At 39.3% G+C, this 20,645-nt stretch overlaps 1 protein-coding gene across 3 annotated transcripts in view; it reads right to left on the bottom strand.

Moving 5' to 3' along the window:
• Positions 1 to 20,645, bottom strand: part of ST7 (suppression of tumorigenicity 7) — a 145,556-nt gene that overhangs the window by 5,638 nt on the left and 119,273 nt on the right. For 2 of the 3 annotated variants that reach the window (XM_030479549.1, XM_030479550.1), the window contains exons 10-14: positions 19,877 to 19,949; positions 18,220 to 18,322; positions 8,407 to 8,557; positions 3,481 to 3,573; positions 351 to 490 (exon numbers count right to left, since the gene is read on the bottom strand). In XM_030479549.1, the coding sequence (XP_030335409.1) occupies positions 351 to 490; positions 3,481 to 3,573; positions 8,407 to 8,557; positions 18,220 to 18,322; positions 19,877 to 19,949 (560 nt within the window). The remainder of the gene's footprint in view (positions 1 to 350; positions 491 to 3,480; positions 3,574 to 8,406; positions 8,558 to 18,219; positions 18,323 to 19,876; positions 19,950 to 20,645) is intronic. The other variant, XR_003990567.1, reaches the window with a different exon arrangement.

Raw genomic sequence — 20,645 nt, forward strand, 5'->3', positions numbered from 1 at the left:
AAAATAAAATGGCTTCTGCAAACCATTATTAGTTTATTTTATTGGATTGTATATGAAAATACAGATATTCCCTTCTCAAGGGAATTCCCTTCCCTCATCAAGTCTTTTTTGGCAAAATCACAAGAGATCTGCCCTAACAAAAGGGCCATATAAACCAGAGAAGACAGACAGTAGTGTATTTTACTGATTAGCTCCCTAACTGTTCAAATGTCCCCCTACTCAGACATCTCTCGATGTTTTATTTGTCCTACTGAATATGCAGATATTTAATAACCAGCACTATTTAGCTCAGCTCTTCCTGCATCTGTGTCTTTATTTACCAGAAGAGAGCAGCAGCAGAGAATACTCACAGCTTTTGCGAAGACCCCCATAAGCTCTGGGAACTGATGTGTCAGGAGGGCTAGCATGGCTGTGAAAGAACACAGTCCAGCAGTGAAGAGGATGAAGAAGGGAAGCTCCTTCTTGGGGTAAACTGAAACTTCATGAAATGCTGTAGGAAAAAAAGATGGGAAGGAGAATGCATTGTAAGTTAAAAAAATGATCCAAGCAAAACCTAAACAAAACCAAACCAACATTCTTAAGCGGTTTAAGCAGCCAGAGACACTCAAAGATGCTTTCGAAGGCAGAAGTACATAGAAGGTCTGAAACACCAAAGGCCAACATTATTGTTGTGTCAGTTACTCACTGCCAAATGATTGTAATCTAAAGATTGGATTTCTGGCTTATTCTGGTCCTACATACACATTACTTTTGCATTCCTTGTGTCAGCAACAACAAACCCGCAAGTAAAATATCAGGTTTTTAATGCAGGTCATTGACTAGCCCCATGTTTGCTAATGCTGATACACAGATTGCACAGAAACATACACCTGGGAGCAGCAGTGAGACCAAGCTTGCAGGAAGCATTATCAGTTTAAGCAGGCTGTAAAACTACAGTCTTTGCAACAGTAAATTCTGAGGGTTTAATACGCAGAACCAAGAAAAGTTAACTTAAAAGTAGGACATATAAACAAATACTCTAAATTCAGATTTTCAGAATTATCTGTATATGTAATACAACAATTTTTTAAAGTGTTATAACCTGGAATTTAAACTAATAGTGATTTTTTTAAGGTGTTTGTTAGTCTACACTAAAAGGAATACAGACATTTCCTTGACTCTGGCATGATAAATCACTCACTGAGTTTTGGAGAAAACAGCACTAAGAAAGCTAAAAGGGTCAGAAGAGGATAATGAGTATTCTACCGGAAGAATATATATCCCTTTAATTTCTATGGCAGCTCACAGTCAAGGTGAAAATTTGGCTGGGTTGACAAAAGGTCTGGTTGACTCTTACCTGTCTGCTTCACTCATTCAGTCCATAGTTTGGAGCTACAGTCATGATAAATGCAAACATTTTTTCTCATACAGGACCAACCTTGAATCTTCCGATATACTCAAATCCTACGACTACGCACACACACAAAACATTACTCTTCCATTTTGCCTACTCTCTTTGCCTCAGTGACCAGCTCTCATCTCACTGCACTTGCAGACAACATAAGCACAGATTAATGCAGCAATATGGCAGGACACTATTCTTGACTGCATTCATCCAGAGTAGAGTAGTTTCCAAAACTAAGAGCAGGAATTCTAAGAGTTTAATTAAAATATTATAAACTAAAAATACATATGATCTTTTGGTCTGATAATTCAATCAGTTTAAAAAGGAAAACACAGATAATTTGCAACTTCTCTTTAAATTAAATTTAGGGATTGGGAAATACCAGATCATGGACTTCATAGATTTCTTCCACTCAGTTTTCTGCACTTGCTTTTGACACAGGCTCGGACTTGTTGTTCCAGTCTGTTATCCAGTCATGGCAAAAGCTTTGTGATTGGTATTTTTAATTTGGATAGCCTATCAGATCTTAGTATTCTGATATAATTCCAGCTTACTCTCCTTTAAAACACACACAATTAAAGGGTGTGGACAGGTACGCAAAACCCCTTTAAACAACCCGCGTCTGTCATGGTACATTAAACCCTTCCCTACTCAAACCCAAGAGATTTTACAGTGAAAAGCATTTCCCATAACTGCCAGAGCAGAACCCAACTGCCTGCACATGCTGTTAAAGAGTCCCTTGCTTCTAACATTTGACAAGAACAATTAGTTTTGCATCTAAAAAGAGAACACTGAGCTATTCTGCATGATTTTGCCATTCCTGAATCTCCTGACACTCCACCCTCCCCAGCTCAGCATCCCTCTGAGTAAAGCAAGCAGAGCACTCTAAGAGGTGTTGTTATAATTAGGGTGATTATAATGGGGTGGGGAGATACTGTCAGTTGCCAAGGATTTCTGTGTAATATCAGCAAGAATGTACTGTGAAGGAGAAACTCGCAATGAGCAGATTTTTGCTGTATTATTCTCACCTCATGTTTACTTACGTAGGCTTATATAAAGTGGCAACGCATTTTTTAGCCCAAACCAGAGAGGTTCTGAATGAAAGAATACAGAGAGAGCAAATGCCCTCGAAACCAGCCTGCACAGCAGAAGCAGGTTGCATTGTACTTTTCCCAGAACAGATTTCTCTTTATTCCTTCTTCAGAATAGAGAAGGTGAGAGAAGAATCTCCTTCCTTGTACCAACTTGGATCTCCTCTGCCCTGACCCTGCAAACCCCTCTGCACTTGTGTGTGTTCCATTTGTGCTCACAAAAAGACCCATTGTGAGAAAACACGTGGGAATGAAGCATAACTGTTTGCAAGACTGGCTGCTTTGGCTGTTTCTCTGCATTCTTGTGCTTCACTGCATGCACTGCAGTTAAGTCTTGTTAACTTGGACTGTAACACTTCTCGAGGGCTGGATCTATCTTTGTATCTTGCAGAGCACTGGGAACGCTGTTGGTACTTTGCTGCCAACAAATGTATGTGTTTATTATATGCCAAACAATATATGTGTTTATTATATGCCAAAACCACATATAATAAATGACTGAGGTAATTTCACATCAGTCTCTTCAGCACACACACCATTACACGAATAAACCCCTTCTTGCTATTTAAGCATAACCTGTCAGAGTAACAGCTGCATTAATGATCCAGCTGTCCTCAAGCAGGTTTGATCTTGCCTTGGAATTCAAGTAGCTAGAGTGTCTACAAAAAACTAAGAAGGCTGTGCCACTGTGCTTTTGGTTTCATGGGATGTTTGAAAGATCAGACATACTTTTCAGTGTCTTAACAAGAGAGAAGATCAAGATCTAACTGATTTTTACCTCTTCATTAATCTCTCCCCCTGTCCCTACACTGTCAATAACAATAAATATAGTTAACTGCTATGAACTGTGGCGAGGAGCTGCCTCCTAAACCACCAAGGGAGCCCCAGAGACCCGATTATTCTAATCTAGTGTTTTCAATTTAAAAGGCACCAGTGGAGATCAGTGCTGCAAGACTCAGGTAAACAATTCTTTGATGTCAACAATAAGAGGAAAGTTGGACGTACATGGTAGTAGTTCTCTATCTGCAGTTTCTGTACAAATAGGGTAAGGGTAGAAAAGATGTCCTTTTTCCAGTGGATAAGGGATCATTCTGAAAGCTGGAAAGAAAACAATACCGTGTACAAGTTACTGTGAGTGTGACAGTCACATATTTACAGACAGTAACTATATTTACAATTTTGAAAAATAAACACTGACAAAACACAACATTTATATTTGGTTGCAAGCAGGACAGAAGTTACTTAATGAAATCCCCAATTACAAATCTACATTGAGCTTCTAATCCTGCAAATACGTATGTTTCTTTTTATTCTTGGGAAGAGGTTGGCGAGCATCAAGTGACACCACATTGCGAGTACATACATAAATGACTGTATGATCAGAGTCCATGGTACTTCCAATTCCATAGCCAAATTTACACACTTTGCTGAGGCTTTTAGTCTGTAGAATTTTAAAACTTCAGGGGAAAGAAGTGTATCTGATACAACAGGTATAGCCCACAAAAATGACCAGCTGAGCTTGTGAATTCAGGCAAATACTCACAATTCTGTGCATCAAGTGTAATAGAAGTTTTGCATGGAAAAACGTACACTACTTTTTTCCCATCACACTCCAGCAAACCAGGTAACACTGATGACTCAAGGCCAGAAAACCAGTTTTCCAACAGTCATGTTTTCATTTTATATTTGGCAATCAAAGATTAATACTGAATTATTAAAACCAGGTTCCTCACATGCACTCTTTTCAATGCAGCAGATCAAGTGAGGTTTCCAATATAAATCTCCAGGTCAGGGATTAAATACTACTTAATCTTATGCATTTTAAAAATTGAAAATAATAACAGAGAGGGAGGGAAGTGGATTACTAAATCTGGATGGTGCTGATGTCATAGGCCATCTGAGGGTGGTTTATGGAAACATCAGAATACTTGACTGAATTATAGCTTTGCAATCAAGGCATCCTTTTCCATTATCCTATATATTATTCTCACTGTTAAAATGTCACCAGTGTGTTATTCTCACTACTCCTATGAACATCAGTCACTGAAGCAATATTTTCCTCAACAGATGTCCTAGGAGCAGTGTTTATTTTAGATGTTAGGTACAGCCCACTGCCACACGATAACACTCTATTCATTATCTTTTGCTCACAAGGCAACCAAGGAATTGGTTATAATACACAATACCACAATATTTTCAGTCACGCACACTGCATTTGAAATAATATTAACTGTATGGTTTTTTCTGTGCAATTATGAGAGTGTATTTATTCTTGATTACTATGTTTCAAGCAATAGTAAAGAAGGCAGAAACCCTCAGACTGTAAAACAACTTGGGCGGTAAGGCTCTCCCAATATTAACCTCCCCTCTCCATAGCACCCCAAAAAGCCAAGCAGAAGTACAATAATCCAAGCCTTGTACGATCTTCACAGGCAGCAAACTTGAGCGTCTGTGCAAAAACATATGTGGAGGGATGTTCAACACTTATTACTTCAAAATTACTAGCATAAGCTTTTCCTTCCAATTTGGCTTAATAGCTGAAGAGACAATCAAGCCTCTTCTGCCTCACCCTAAATCACAGTAGTATTACGATTCTAATAAAAATAAAAAGGGATGGTAAAGATGTTGCTTTTGTAAAACAAGTGGAAAATGTCTGAATAGATTTGGATGAATTTAAACAGCCATCTTTGACATGAGACCAAATATGGAGTATTTACAGCAAAACAGTTTAGTTAGCAACGTTATCAGCCATGGAAGAAAGTGCTCTGGTTCATCTGTATCAGTCTGTGTTTACGCAGGTACTTCTGTGCCTTACTCTTACAGTATCACCTGATCCTATTTTACGTTAATTAATTCAGGTAGCACAGAGGCAGTTTGCCATTCATCCATGGGCTTGCCATAAGAGCTACTGCAACATTTGAGAACCCCTAGGTTTTTCTTCTTCATGCACACAACAGGAAACATGACACACCTTTAGAAACACCTTTAGAAACTGACAGTGACAAACGAGCACCTCAGACGCTTGAAATTTGGTTACATTTGAGACTACAGCACCTCTGTACAGAACACTTGGACCAAACCCAGAGCAACATTTCGCGTGGTGTCACTTGGGCTTTTTTAGTTGTCTTATGAATAAAACTGTACACTGACTGATTGAATGAAGAGAGAGCAGGAAACAACCAACATTCCAGTTCGATGATGATCATTGTTTTTATAACCTCCCTTTTCTCAATTGTTGAACGCAATTTGGGAAAAACATTCCGTGAGAGTTTTTGAGTTTTAAATATCACAGTGATATTTCTGCATGAAGTTTGTTAGAGGTTGTCTTAATTAGGGGTGATCTCCTCCAAAGCATTCAAAATGTAACCCCCAAGTGACTTATTGTATTTAATTCTGCCCAATTCCCACAAGGTTAGAACTAAATAGTGTATATATGTGGGCATTAAATTCCTACATGCAAGCTACTAAAATGAGACTTGTGGTTATTTAAGCACACTGACAGAATATTACACTTTCAAGACATGGCAAGTACATAAATACCTAGGAAGAAAGCCAGGGCACTGACCTGTACTATATGTAGACTTAGACTATTGGTTAGAACTAATATTTAATTAAATTTAATTTCTCTGTCATGTTTCCACTGGTTTTAACTTACAATTGTGCAAAGATGCCAAGGAAACATTTTGCAAGTAAAGGATATGAGTGACAAACATAATTCGCTTCATCCATAAAGAATATTACCCAGACCAAGATATGAACCAGAAGTTATGATTACTGGACTAAATACTGGTAAAATCACTAAAACCCATGGGAGTCTTCATGCGTGAGCAAAATCTGAACAAAATTCTTGAGAACTGGTGCAAGTGTTCATCTCTCTCTGAAAGCACTGTGCAAAATGAATTATGGATTTTTCTTTACTGTCATGCAACAATACTCATGTATATCTTTACAGGCTACTATACAAATATTAGCTAATAAAGCGCATATTCAGATTGCTGTGGAAGTAATAAGGAGCAGAATCAGTTAATGTAGTTAGCTGGGAATGCCCTCACTGTCTTCAGGCACAGATGACTAGATTTCCTCAATGGCAGGAGGACTGCAGGGCAGCCAGCCTCCTGTACCAAAAAGCTGGTCCTTGTAAACAGCCCTTTAGGGACTCCCCAGCCTGACAAATCAAAATAAGATCTATTTGGGATTTCCTGCAAAATACTGCTCCATGATGATGGGATAATGAGCCTAGGGCTAAAGAAGTTCTGCAAGCACCTGAAGAGAAGAAACACTACATAAAAGCAACCCACTGAAAATAAGCCACTGGGAAAGAAAGCTTTGACAGAGAAAGTAATAGACTGGGAGAAATGACAGGAAAAGAGCACGCAGGTAGGACAGAGAACGATGCAGCAGAGCAAATCCCAGGTGGCAATTGTATGGATTACTGAGCAAGGTGCTCCATACACTTAGAAATAAAGCCATTGACTCCTCAGGGAGCCTCCATTGCAAATTAGGTAAGCTCAGCCCATTACATGCAGTGACTGAGACAGTAAGTCTTTTACAATGGAGGTATTAACTGCATTTCTGTAGAAATTATCATGTTGACACACTTTTCTAATGAATGAGAACAGAAAATGGAGAAAGAAAAAAAAGTGGTACAATAAGGCAGGGAGAGGCTGAAAGAGAACAGGAAAACAGAATAAGCAGAGCAGAAAAGGGAAACTAGATTTCATCAAGAAAAACCTGCATTAAAATAGGCCGATTACAAATGGTACTTTTTAATTCTCTAAAACCTGAAAAAATATATCAAAGACAGGATAAGACAGACTGTAATATATGACCTTTGGAGGTCATATAACTCAAACAGGGTTATCTTCAAATTTAGGTCTGGTTGCTCAGAGCCATGTCCAGCTGAGCTCTGAGTGTCTCTGGGGATGGAGATGCCACAGCCTATCAGCAACCCGTTCCAATGCATCACCACTCTCATTCTGAAAGTATTTTTCTTATGTCTAGATGAAATTTCTTGTTTCAACTTGTGTGTATCGCCTCTTGTCTTTCTGTTGTGCCATTCTGCAAAGACTCTGACTCTGTCTTCTATATCATCTCCCCGCTGGGTGATCGAAGACAGCAACTGGATCCTCCCGTCACTGACTAGAAGTTTTTTTGAATAAAACCAGCTCCCTCAGTGCCTTTTCCTGCATCACATGTTGCAGTCCCCTTTGTATCCTAGTAATTCTCCACTGGACTCATTCCAGTTTGCGAATTAAAAAACCCCATCATAAAACACTGTATTGTTGTATACTGCACATTAATATTTATCTACCTATAAGGCACTTTTGTAATTTTCCAATATCAAACCATTCACAGAATCATAGAATTGTTTGGGCTGGAAGAGACCTTTAAAGATCATCTAGTCCAACTCCCCTCCCAGGGGCAAGAACACGACTAGACCAGTTGCTCAAAGCCCCATCCAACCTGGCTTTAAAGACGTCCAAGGATGGGGTATCCACAACTCGTCTGGGCAACCTGTTCCAGGGTCTCACCACCCTTATTGTAAAAAATTTCTTCCTTATGTCCAATCTAAATCTACCCTCTTTCAATTTGAAAGTGTTCATTCAAATAATAACAAACAAATCTCTACAACTTTGGAATAAGGAAGGCAAATTATTATCCCCTTGTCCATGAGTAAGAAAATATGCCTCAATAAAGATGGGAAATTTTGTTCAGTATTACACAGACAACACAATGAAAGACTTCACAACCCTTTTTCTCATTAAATGAAGTTTGTATTTTCAGTTTGAATTGCCAATATTTCAATGCCATGAGGATATAAGAGACCTCCAAAAATTCCCACATACTACACTTCACAAAAAGCTAATATTTTCTCATGACATTCAATAAAAATATTTTATTAGCTCCTTTGTAAGAAAGAGGATTACTTACTGCCTTCCCATGTACAGTGTAAGAGATTCAATGCCCCCTCTACTCTTTTCCAGTGTTGAAGATGAAAGAAAGCATATGCTATTGCTTCACTGTCCCCTCTCTTCAGAATATGTTCAGGGGGCAGAATTAAGCTTTTCATTTCTAGAAGATACTGCAATAAAAAAGCAGAGCACAATTATTTCAGAGGTAATAAAAAACACAAAAAGCTGCCCACAACTCAACAATACACTCTGAAAGGTCTATTTCCCTAAAGCACTTTCTCTCATAAGTGTTTCATCAAATGTGTAACATCACCAACTGCACTTGAAGATAATTACTGAATTATTCCCAAAGACTAAGATGCTGACAGATGGTTTATGTTCTGCTCTTCAGCTGTAGCAGGGGGACTACAGAGAATTTCAAAAGTGAGATGTCTCTCTTATCAAAGATGGAAATAAAGGGCTTAAAGCAGAAAAGAGAATCTAATTACAAGATTAAAAAGTGTTAAATTAAAAATTTAAATTAAAAGTGTTAATAATAAAATGAAGAAGACATTAAGCAGTTTGATGCACATAGTGTTTCTATAAGTAAACATGCAGTACTCATAGTTTGCACACAGGTTGCTTTATTGCATTGCCGTCCACTGGTTGCTAGGTCTATGAATATGCAAGGCTGGTAGCCACCTAAGCAGCTACCAACAAATTTCAAAATAAAAAAGTTACAAAATGGAACAACTGCCTGACTTCCAGAAAAATAGTACTTGATGTTTATCTTAAGATTGCTACTTGAAATAGTTACTGAAAATGGTATGAAAACGAAAAGCACCACTGACCAAACCCACAAGCAATTTTCCCTGTTACTGGATCCCCCACAGCAGCAGCGGATAAAGCACACGGAGGGTTCATTCCACAGGAGAAGATAGAAGTCCTGGCTGTTATTCAAGCAGGTGATACTTCCTCCTTCCCCAGCCCATGAGCTAGACCACTACCAGTTCAGCAGACATTAGCTCATCACTGGTGGTACACTATGTTCCAGTTAGTGGAGTGGGAAGATGTACCCCTTGCTGGCATGCTTTACAGTGAAAAGAAGGACAGTCAGAAATCACAGGCTACTGAATCAACTTCTGTTTGTCAGATCTCCTCTGAGAAGTGTAACATTACCCAGCTGTGAGCTGACTGCTCTTGAATAGCATAGGGAAACTGTTGCTCTTTTCCAGGATGCCCAAGAGAAAACGTTCTCCCCACCAGACTATTTAAATTAACACAAAAGGCAGCAGGTGAGTTAGGCAGTAGGCTGTTAGGCCCTAACACAAAGTTCGGAAAGTAAAGTTATAGTTAATCACTGGCATAAAGAGAGTGTGCAGCTCTTCCACTCCACCCTGTGCCTACACACTGCTCTGGGAGGAGGAGCACTGCAGGACCCAGGGACTAACGACAATCCAGTGCAGGCACCCACAAAAAGGCAACCTGACTCCGGAGCTGAAACAGAGGCATGGGTGGTGTTAACTTTCCACAGCTCCTCTTAAACTCTGACTTTTGTGGATGGGATGAGCTGGTGCAGAAAAGAGGAGGAAAGGGGGCAAAAGAAGAAGACAAGAATTGAAAATCAGCCTTGGGAAAGAAAGAGGAAAGGCCAGAGGGAAATGAGCACCACCAGCATGATGTCATGGAGGGATAGAGCTAGTCACCCTTCACCTGAAGAAGCCTGGAAGGAGCTAGTAAACAGGTAAAGGATTTGAAGAGACCATGGACAAAGCAAAGAACCCTGGGAAACAGACAGATACTTCAAAGGGGAAAGACAAACCATGAGTGTTTCTGATGCAGGTAACAGTATTAATGGAGGAGAAACTGAAGTAAGTTTCTGAAGTAAGAAAGAAGTAAGAAGTAAGAAACTGAAGTGAGTAATAAGTGTGACACTTGAATTTTCTCTAAAGCCTTTCAGAAAAATCTGAGAGAGCTGCAGAGCAGGGGGATTAATAGAGGAAGCTGCAAGTTAGTAGGCAGGACAGGGGATTAAGAGTGACAGAGAGAACAGAATAAAGAGCTTGTAAGAGGGAGGGAGCTGCCAGACTTACAGAAATACAGCAAACATTCTTATTAACTGCTCTAATGAATGTGCCAGCCTTTTAAAAACACACATTATACCTGTTGAGTAGAATGGAATACAGCTGTAAGAGCTGCACGTTTCTATCTGGTTTATTAATTTAGAACTCTTATTTCCATTTTTTTTCCAAAATTAAATGAGAAAGTAAGTTCTCATATTTAAATATTTCACTCAAAGTGAAAAAAACAAACCATAAACTCAAAGCCATGTCACTATTTGTAGGGAAAGAAAAAACATGAAGGAATATTCTGTTTCTAGGAGCACTGAGATGAAAAAATGTTATTTTGATTCTTACGTATTATTTGTTATCAGTGATTAAGAAACAAATCAAATGGAAATACCAGATGGAACAATATGTCTTGGCACTTGCAAATCATTCTTACCCCTTACTCAGTTGCGTTGATTTTTCAGTCTGTATTTTTCTCAGTTTCAGAAAGAAAACCCTATTTTTAAAAGTCCCTCAGATAAAAGCCGTGAAACACTCCTCCCCCATTACTCTACCACATCTACTTTCCCAAACAAAAAGTACATAACCTAGTTCAGTGATATTCAAGAAGACCCACACACAAAGTTGACAGATGGCTCATTTGGGCCTCATAATAGTTTTTGGTTTACGCACAAAGGTCAGCCACGCCTTTTGGGCATGCAAGCTGTCAATTAATTTATTCTGGAGGCATTTCCAGCAGGAATGCTAACTGTACACAGCTCCAGAGAGACCTTGTCTGGAACACTCTGTACAGTTCTCATCAGGCACTTACAGAAACGTAAAGATCAAATTTTTTGTACAGAATAGAGCTAATCAAATAAATGTCAAGTCTGCTTTGTGACAAGGCACTTGAAGGCTTCCATCAGTTTAACTTATCTAAATAGGAGTAATGGGTACCAAAAGGCAGCTAGCTGTATGTAGGGCTTGATTGTTATGCAAGGAGAGCTATGACTGTCCATGAAAATTAGGATGGTCTTGATGTCCCAGAATATCACATCCATTTGTACACTGCTGTATTTTCAAGGAGTTCAGAGCGTGGAGAGCTTTCAGGTTCCTAGAGGTTTTGCTGACAGGGCACAGGGTCTACTTGGAGATACCATGGCCAAGGGCAGCCCCCTTTTACGGTAACTGCAGGCTTACCAGCACCCAGATACTTGACAGGCAGGACCGAGTCCCCGCAATCTGATGGGTTTCTAGCAGACTGTCCATGAAATCCACACAGTCCCCCTGAAACATTTTGGATTGCACAAGCAGACAAATTCCAATGAAATTAAATTAAATGGAAAAAAAAAAATCTTTCTTCAAAAACTATCTAATGATTGCTGCAGTCCTCATGCTGCCCATATAACATGTGAATCACAGTCCTGATGACTTCTGCATGCAACAAGTATCTCCAGCTCTTGGAAAAGATCAGCCAAAGACATCTGATTGTAGTTTCCAAGAGGCTGTTATTGCACTTAGTCAAAGATACTACACTAGATAGGTACAGTCTTCCCTTCAGCCACCAAACACTTCAGGGTGCGAATATGACTATTTATATCTCAACATTTCCAAAGGCCTCAGTCCAGAGCTCAGCCCTTGTTGTTACAGGATTAATACGGACAGAAGATCCTACCATACCTCAAAAATTCATACCAGTATGAACTCCATCTGGCTTTACAAGAAAGCAACCTACACCACTTAACAGACACCCTATTAACTGTAACTCCTGATACACTGGCATCCTCTCAATCATGACCTTTACAATTTAAGTAATAAAACTTCACTACCTTTTCAATACTTATAATACATCGGGAAGATGTGAGCTCTCTGTCATCCTGACAGGGCTTTGAATGCATGCATGGTTCCACTTCAGAGGGAGGGTCAAGTAACAGGCTAAATAAGAAACTTAGCAAAGAGCCATCATGGAGGAAATGAAGAGAAGTCTCAGAGGAGACCTTGTAACAGTCATCCAGTACATAAACAGGGCCTGCAAGAAAACTGGAGAGGGACTTTTTACAAGGGCATGTAGTGACAGGATAAGGGGGAATGGTTTTAAACTGAAAGAGGGTAGATTTAAATTAGGTATTAGGAAGAAGTTCTTTACTGTGAGGGTGATGAGACACTGGAACAGGTTGCCCAGAGAAACTGTGGCTGCCCCATCCCTGGCAGTGTTCAAGGCCAGGTTAGATGGGGCTTTGAGCAACCGGGTCTAGTGGAAGGCGTCCTTGCCCATGGCAGGGGGTTGGAACTAGATGATCTTTAAGGTCTCTTCTAACAAAACCCTTTTATGATTCTATGGTTTTATGAAATGGAGATGGCACGCCCAGCTCATCTCCAACTGCATTAGTTTTTCAGTGATTATAAAGAAGTTTAACTAGAACATGAAATAGAGTACCACAAATGTATGGGATTATCATGTTCCTTTTAAAAAGTAATCACCTCAGGAAAGACAGTGTAGAAAATTTCAGCCAGAATGACCTAGTCTTAATCAAGTTATGAATGAATAGTGAAGTTGCACAATGACTCCTGTCTCAATCAGCCCTTCTCCACTGTATTGATATGACTTGGATTTTTTTGGTTGTCTTCTGTTTTTCTGGTCTCTCTCTTCTCTCACCCCAAACTTCTTCCTGTCAAAACCTTGTATTTTAGTTACGACAAGGATCACAGTATTTTCTACAGATGGCTTCTGGGCCAGTTACATGACACTGTAATAGATATTGCTCAGCTACAGCCATTCTGTACACATACGGGAATATGCCTTTTAATGAGCATTTGGAGGATGACAATGGACCCTGCACACATGAAGTGCAACATGGTGGAGTTTATATTTCTCTTACTTGAATTGATTGAATATACATTCTTTATTTCACAATATTGACAGTACTCTGGCTACTAATTCTTCTCTGCTGGGACTGCTTTTAACATTCCACATTAATGAGCTACTTCAGTATCCTTTTATAAAATAAATCAACCTATCTCAGGCAAGTTGCCTTCTTTTCCTCAATTGTGCAATTTGCCTCTGAAATTACAGCTCAGGCCACAAATAGGCAAGAGTCACTCCTGCACCTGTGACAGCATCCCTCCAGGCTAGAATATGAGAATTTAACATTGTTCGAACAGGAACTCTCCTTATCCCAGCGGGATGAACAGCACAAGCTTAAACAAGTTCCAAAATACTGGTTTCTACATGCCCAGAGAAGCTACTTTTAGGTCACCTTACAAGTTCTCATTGGACTGATGGTAACTAAAAAGTTTGGCCTTTTTGCTGGAAATACAAAACTAAACCACTGTCTTACTGAACAGTTAAAAACTCTCTTAGACATGTCTGGAATAGTTTCTCTGTAATATCATGGGGTGTGCGGAACAGATTCATTTCCCACCTGGTATATGAATTTGTTTGCATTATTTGTTTCTATTAGCAACTACAACTTACTAGAAACCACACAAGCATACAGACAGACACAATTCTTATAAAAAAATAAAATAAGAAAGAAAGAAGAAGGGATGAAATGGAGAACAGATAAATATTTAAAAGTGTTTAAGCCAATGGTTTGTCACATCCTTTTAAGAAACTACACACAGAAAACGGCATTTCTTAAAGTAATATCAATATTGAATTTGTCTGATTCAAAGGCAGTACACTTCAGCAGATGCTCTCTTTAAATCAACTCAGCCCCTGACTTACATAGCAAACCCATACAACTGTGTGCAGAGCACCCTTTTGACTCACTCTTAACAATTAGGTATATGGACCATCATCTGTTTTCCCTTTGTCTTTACTGAATAGCTTGTGTCTCACAGATCACAGAAAAGAGGGGGCGCTTTTCAGGAGGAGTTTGAATGTAGAGAGGGAGCCTTGCAAGTCAGTTCAGAAAGGGTGTTCCACAATTGAGGAATGTCCCAGAAACAGCTGTGGTACTTTATCAGTATTAGCTTGGGATAGTTGCATTATATATAAGTGGGGAAGCTCCAAATACAACATATAAATAATATTGATGAAGTCTTTATATGTGTATACACATATAATTTTTTCGCACCCACTCCACAAATTACGTACTCTGCGTGACGTAGGATGACTACTCTCTTTGCCATACAAAACCCTCTGGAATTACAGTGATAACCCAACTGCTTCAGTGGCAATAAAACCCTTTTTGTTTAACTCTTAAATTTTTGAGCAGCACATTATCAGACAGCGTCAGCGCATCTCCTTGGGACCAGAACTCCACAGTGCATGGCGCTACACTAAAACAAAAGGATACTAGTCCACAGAATCTCATTTACTACAAAGATGGTTGGAAAAAAATTCAGAGAAATCTTCACAAACAAATGATCTAATTTGTTGGGATTCTTCTCATAGTGAAATTCACAGCTCTTTCCTTTGTTATCTTTCCTGCTGTACTGCTGACTTCAATCTGCTACTGGTTATGTTTTCCTTTTATTATAAAGAAAGAGCCCTGAAAACACTGCCTGTGAAGCACTTTCTTTTCACATAGGCAACCTCTGCCAAAGTATAAAGCTGCAATTTTCTGTGACTGAGTTTTCAGTAACAAACAAGACAAACTGTAGATAGACGTAATATCTTTTATGAGATATTCTTCTGGGACAGCATAAAAAATTAAGCCACTTTCAAGCACAGAAACCTTTTTACAGGTTAGATGTCTTTAGAAGGAGAAGTCTTGATCAGTTTGACAGTGGTTCCATTTTCTCTGCAGTCAAGGAGATCATAGCTGACAGACCTGGGCTAGCCTTACCCTGCACAGCTCAGCTTCCAGAAATAGCACAGCCAGGTCAGTTGCCCAGCTTCCTGGAGAGATCTGGCAGGTTGCACTGAGCTCTGTACTGCCTTTGTTCACTTAAACCAAACCCTAGTACCTCCACATGTCATATCTTGACTCCAACCAATGAGAATTTATCACCTATGGCTGAGACTTAATGGACTGATCTCTGGGAATTAAACTGTCATTGAAATGTACTCAGAAATGGAAGAAAAGACCTATGTCAAAAGAAGGTGATTCGCTGGAAAGGTGGCTGCCTGAAAAAAGACTGTCAGCTATATTGGGTCTTTGCAAAAGGCATTTTTGTGCAGACAGAAAATAAACCCCAATGTGATGTACAGTCATCTAGAATCAATGAAAGTGGGTGCCAACATCTTCATAACATACATACTGGAAAGACCCCCAGGACCATGCATACACACTGGTTCCCACATGGAGGGTAGGTGTTTTTGCAGGGTTTCTCACCTCTAAAGATTGAAATCTGGGACTTTTAAATTTCTTCTTCTTAAGGGGTTTCTACATCTTGAGATTACATTCAAAAGAAAGTGTAAGAAATATATCTGATTTCTGCAACATCACTATGAGCACTGGACTGCAATCAGGCCATAATCTCCTAGGAAAAGAATCAGCAGCATTGTAAGAACCCCATGGTTGTTTTACACAAACCTGTAGTAGGTCACAATGGGAGACCCAGCCTCCCTTTCTTGTTAAATCCAGCTCAGCAGCATCTCGGCATGTTCAGTGTGTTCCCTGCAATCCCTCCCAGAATCTCATTAGCAAAGATCCGCTATTTCCAGTTAAATGTGTTGAAAATGCATATCCAGTAATAATTTTTTTATGTGATAATTCTAAATTTGAATGATTTGCACTGAAAATGGTAAAATCTCCTTTTAAGACAAACCAGAAACATATCAAGCTATTTCTTTTTTTCTCTTTAACTGTGCAGTTCTCTGCTTTGAAGGCTTCTGCTAGGCACTTTGCAAGTGCTTTAAGTGATTTGTCACCTTTGTAATTTGTTTCTTCCTCAGTCTGACCAAGAGACTCATTAGTGTTTAAATTCTAAAGAAGCTCTGAAGGTGTATTACTTTTGTGGCACTGTTAGTGATGCTGCTTAATAAAACTTATCTCCATTTTATTAAGAACAAATTGGATATGGCTTAATCATAATTGAGTGGAAATTGAGGTGTAACATCCATACTGTGCATAAAATTATAATGAAAAAACCATTTTTGCCACCTTAATATCCTTTAGGTAATAGCAGAAAGAATGAGTGTGAAATCAGTAGTGCTGCATATTAATCTGTATTAGGCTACACTGTTTTAATGTTAAATTATGAACTAAAAAAACCCCTAGAGTCTGCTCCCATCACTACCTTGTTATCCTGATAATTTATGTGTTTCACAAGGGTTTTCAATTACAAAAAGACAGAGTTTAAAAAACTGAGGGAATCAATTAACAATATGAATTGACAGAAAAGCTCAGGATCTTAAGTGAGGAAGAGGACTGGAATTTCTTTAAATCCAAAGTACCAAAAATATCACACGATCTGCATTTCACACATAGTGATACTTGTCAAAAAGGAGATTGAGCCTTGTACTGAAGAGCCACCCAAACAGAAGCTGTCTATTGAGAAGAAGGACACAGGTGATGAATGAAAGTACTGATCTACAGGGAATCTTGGAGGTCTGGAAATGCAGAAGTTATGCAGCAACTGCCACAACTTACAGGTGGATTTTGCAAAGGAAGTCAAACCAACGAAGAGCAAGCTCTTAAGTATAAACAGAAGAACAACAAACAAAAAGGTAGCAAATGAAGACTTAGCCTCAGTTTCACGACAGTGCAGAGCGTGGAGATAATAGCAGGATGGACATTAGGAGAGTGTATGGAAGTGGAAGCCACTGAAGCCAATGATCTCTGTCCTTGAACAGTGAATGAATCAGGCCCAGAAACAGACAGACTAGCACAACTGACTTAAAGCAAAAAGATTCCAATTCAGAATCAAGTAATGGAAAGAATTATCAAAAGCGTGGAGGTGATGAAAATGGAAGAGGCTCCCAAGGGCTGCTCATGACAGGCTAAACTGTTATCTTTGCTTGGCAGATATCAATTTTTTAGACAGCAAGGATAGAATACTCTAACCGGGCTTCAGTAAAACATTCAGAAAGGTTCACCCAGAGCAGGACTGAAATAAAGTAAGTTTTCTGCACTCCAGTGATGGCTGCTTACTTTAAAAGGGCAATACCAGTCCAAAGGTTTGTGGCGTGAAGTTCAGAAGCAGACGTCCAAGGCCCAAAAAGCATCTGCCTCTAGTCTGCCTTTACAATGAACTTAACAGACTGCAATACTATCAGATGATGAAAGAATAAAGAACACTAGCCTTCAGTAGCCTCTGGGCAAGATTCTTACTGCTAAGATACGTATCTAGAGAGGAGATTAGAACATAAATCCCTCTTATTACTTTGTAATTCTCAGCAATTCTTCATCTCTGAGCTTTTCATTCTCAGAACTTAATGACAGGGTGCTGCATAAGGATTACTAATGCAACTTCTATGAAGCACACCATGAACTCCAAACATAGGTTCCTTTGTATAGTATGCCAAAAATGTATTCTTACATGTAATCATCAAAACAAATAAAACATGCCATTTTCAACTAGAAGATCTTTAATGACTATTTTGTAAATAAATATCTGTCTTTAGGTATGATTCTGTCCTGCAGCATGATATTTGATGGTGTCTACTACCACAGTCCACCATGTAATTGTTACTCACGGAGAGGACTTGCTTCAGCTAAAACTTCAAGTTGCACAGTCCAGAGTAGAAGACACTGAATGTGAAATACCAAATGAAAAAACTGCATACTATCAGCTTCTTTCCCTTCCCATTGTTTGCTCCCCTTTCCACAATATCACTCATTAATCTAACACAGAAATCAGGACTCAGGTCCTCATCAGTGTTAAAGCTACAACAATGCTTTCTCCATACTCACTTTTGGCACATGTGGATTAAATTCTACTGCTCTGTGAATAGCTTCTACTGCATTCATCTCTGCAGTACTCAGCCCTCGCCTTGAGGCAGCCTCTGGAGAAAATCTGCAAAAGCAAAGAAACAAACACATTAGGTCAGAAATTCTAGTAAGAAGCAGCAAGAAAAGGAATCTAGAACATGGGCCCATGTAACCAAACTGAGTCAACTTCCTATGCTCTCCAAACTTCCATAGCAAGTGGAAACTCTGAGTGATCTATTACATCAAGGCCAATGAAAATCCCAGCAGAAGTGGAAAGCATGTTTGCATCTAATCATGGCAGAAACTCAGTTCAAACAGTCCTTTCTCTGTCACTACTCTAAATTTGCTCTAGGTACCTCGCTAAGGGGCATATTCGAGGCTGAAGTTGCAGAAAAAAGCAAAAAAAAAAAAAAAAACCAAACCAAAAAACCCAATGCCAAATTATTGTTGGAGGGTTTCTATTAAAAACAGGTTTGGGGAAGTTTTAGGGAGGTTCCCAACCCAATGCCCCTGGGTCAGGTTGGGATGGAAGCACGATGCAGCAGCAGTAGCGAGTGGTCTACTGGCCGCAGCACCATTGAGGGTATCATGCCCAAACTGTGGGCAAATCATCTGCCCCAGTGAATGAAAAACCAGACCATGCAATCTCTTTCTCACCTCACACCCCACGGCTAACTCCAGAGCTGTACTTGGCAGGCAGACACCACAGGGAAAGCTGTGACAACCTTAGCCCTGCCCTCCCAAGCTGGAGTCGCTGTGTAGGGAGGAAAGATGTTGCAGTAGGTACTGGCGATCTACAGGATAAAAAGAATGAAAGAAAATTACTTAGATCTTGATGTGTACATACACTTTAAAAGCAAAAACTGTCAGGATGTCAGTCAAGAAAATGGCTTTCCACTCTACTTGCTTTCCAACTTTAGGGAGGCATTCGACCCTCAGGTGCACAGACACAACTCTGCCTGGGATTTGTGTGAAGGCATCTGAGAGAAGAATTGGGATTTTTGAGCTCCATCTCACAAGCAGCTGAGCACTCTTTCAGAGTGGGCCAGTGCTCCCAAGTCCACAGGTATCAAGTAGATGTGCTCAGCACCTTGGAAGGTTGAGACCCAAGAGAAAACCGTAACAGGAATGAGCAGATATTTGTGTCTCTAAAAATATGAACGTCATCTACCTCTCAGAATCCCTGACATAGTAATGCTAAATCCACCTGCTGCTATTTAAGTAGATGAGCAATCATCTAACAGCACTTGTAAAATGCCATTGCTACCAGTGCATCCACATTTATTTATTACCTTTTTGTAGTGAGGTTTATACAAAGTTGAAGAGGTTCAGCCACACGACACCTTTTAGTTGCATCTTCACTATACTATCTAGGAAGCCAAAGCTCACCCAGACAGTATACATAAAACTGAAAAAATAATTGAATTTATGCTATTTCTCTTTTTTTATTGTTTCTGTAGTATTTGAAGTGCAATGTTTGATCACTGCAAATTTTTCTTATATATAAAGTAATTTTTCGAATTTACTGCAGGACTGAATTCTCCTGCTAACCCAGCAGATTGTTAGGGTGTGGGCTCAGCTAAGAGAAATCTCAAGTTAAATCAGGAATTTTGCTGGACACTGGTTCTTATGCACTTACTTGTCAGAGACAGCTCTGGCTTTGAGCAGTGCAGCTGTGTAACATATTGTTGCTGATTTTGGTAAGCTTATATCTGTTGAAAAGAAAGAAAAAAATAAACACGTGAAAATGTAAAAGTCTTCAGAAATAAAAGTGATTGATACTTTGGAGTATGCATGGCAGACACCAAATTATTATGTGAATTCAGAATACTTTCTGATCTTGGGATTTGTACTCCCACGTCACATGGATTTTTAAATTTCCACCAAACAGACAGGCTTTAAAACCTGTGTTAATGACTACTGCAACTGCTATTTAAGCAGCAACTGGGTTCAATAGAGAACTAATTGAAAGAGTGGCATGACAGAGACATAATGAAAGAATTCATCACTTCATACATAAACGTATAGGTAACCTGGAATACATTAAATTTTCCATAGTCCACAAAACATCCAAGTAATAGCTGAGGGCTATCTTATTCTCTCTTTTTGTTTTCACTTCGAAACAGTTGTCTAATATGAGTATGTGGCAGCTATACAAGTTAAGACAGCTATTTAAGTAATAATGGATTTGACTTGTAAGCACACAACCATTACATTTTTGCATTTAAAGATTGACAATAAAATAAGGCGTTTTGCTTCTTAAGGAAATCTTGCAATAAAAGGTTCACCAGACAGTCTCTAGCCATTTCTGCTATTCCAGAGACATACAGGAGCCATAAACCTGACTAAATCCATTAGTGCAACTTTATTTATATCTGTTTGCTACCAACGGATTGGCACAAAGCATC

Source organism: Strigops habroptila, chromosome 3, assembly GCF_004027225.2.
Source record: "Strigops habroptila isolate Jane chromosome 3, bStrHab1.2.pri, whole genome shotgun sequence".
NCBI lineage: Eukaryota > Metazoa > Chordata > Aves > Psittaciformes > Psittacidae > Strigops > Strigops habroptila.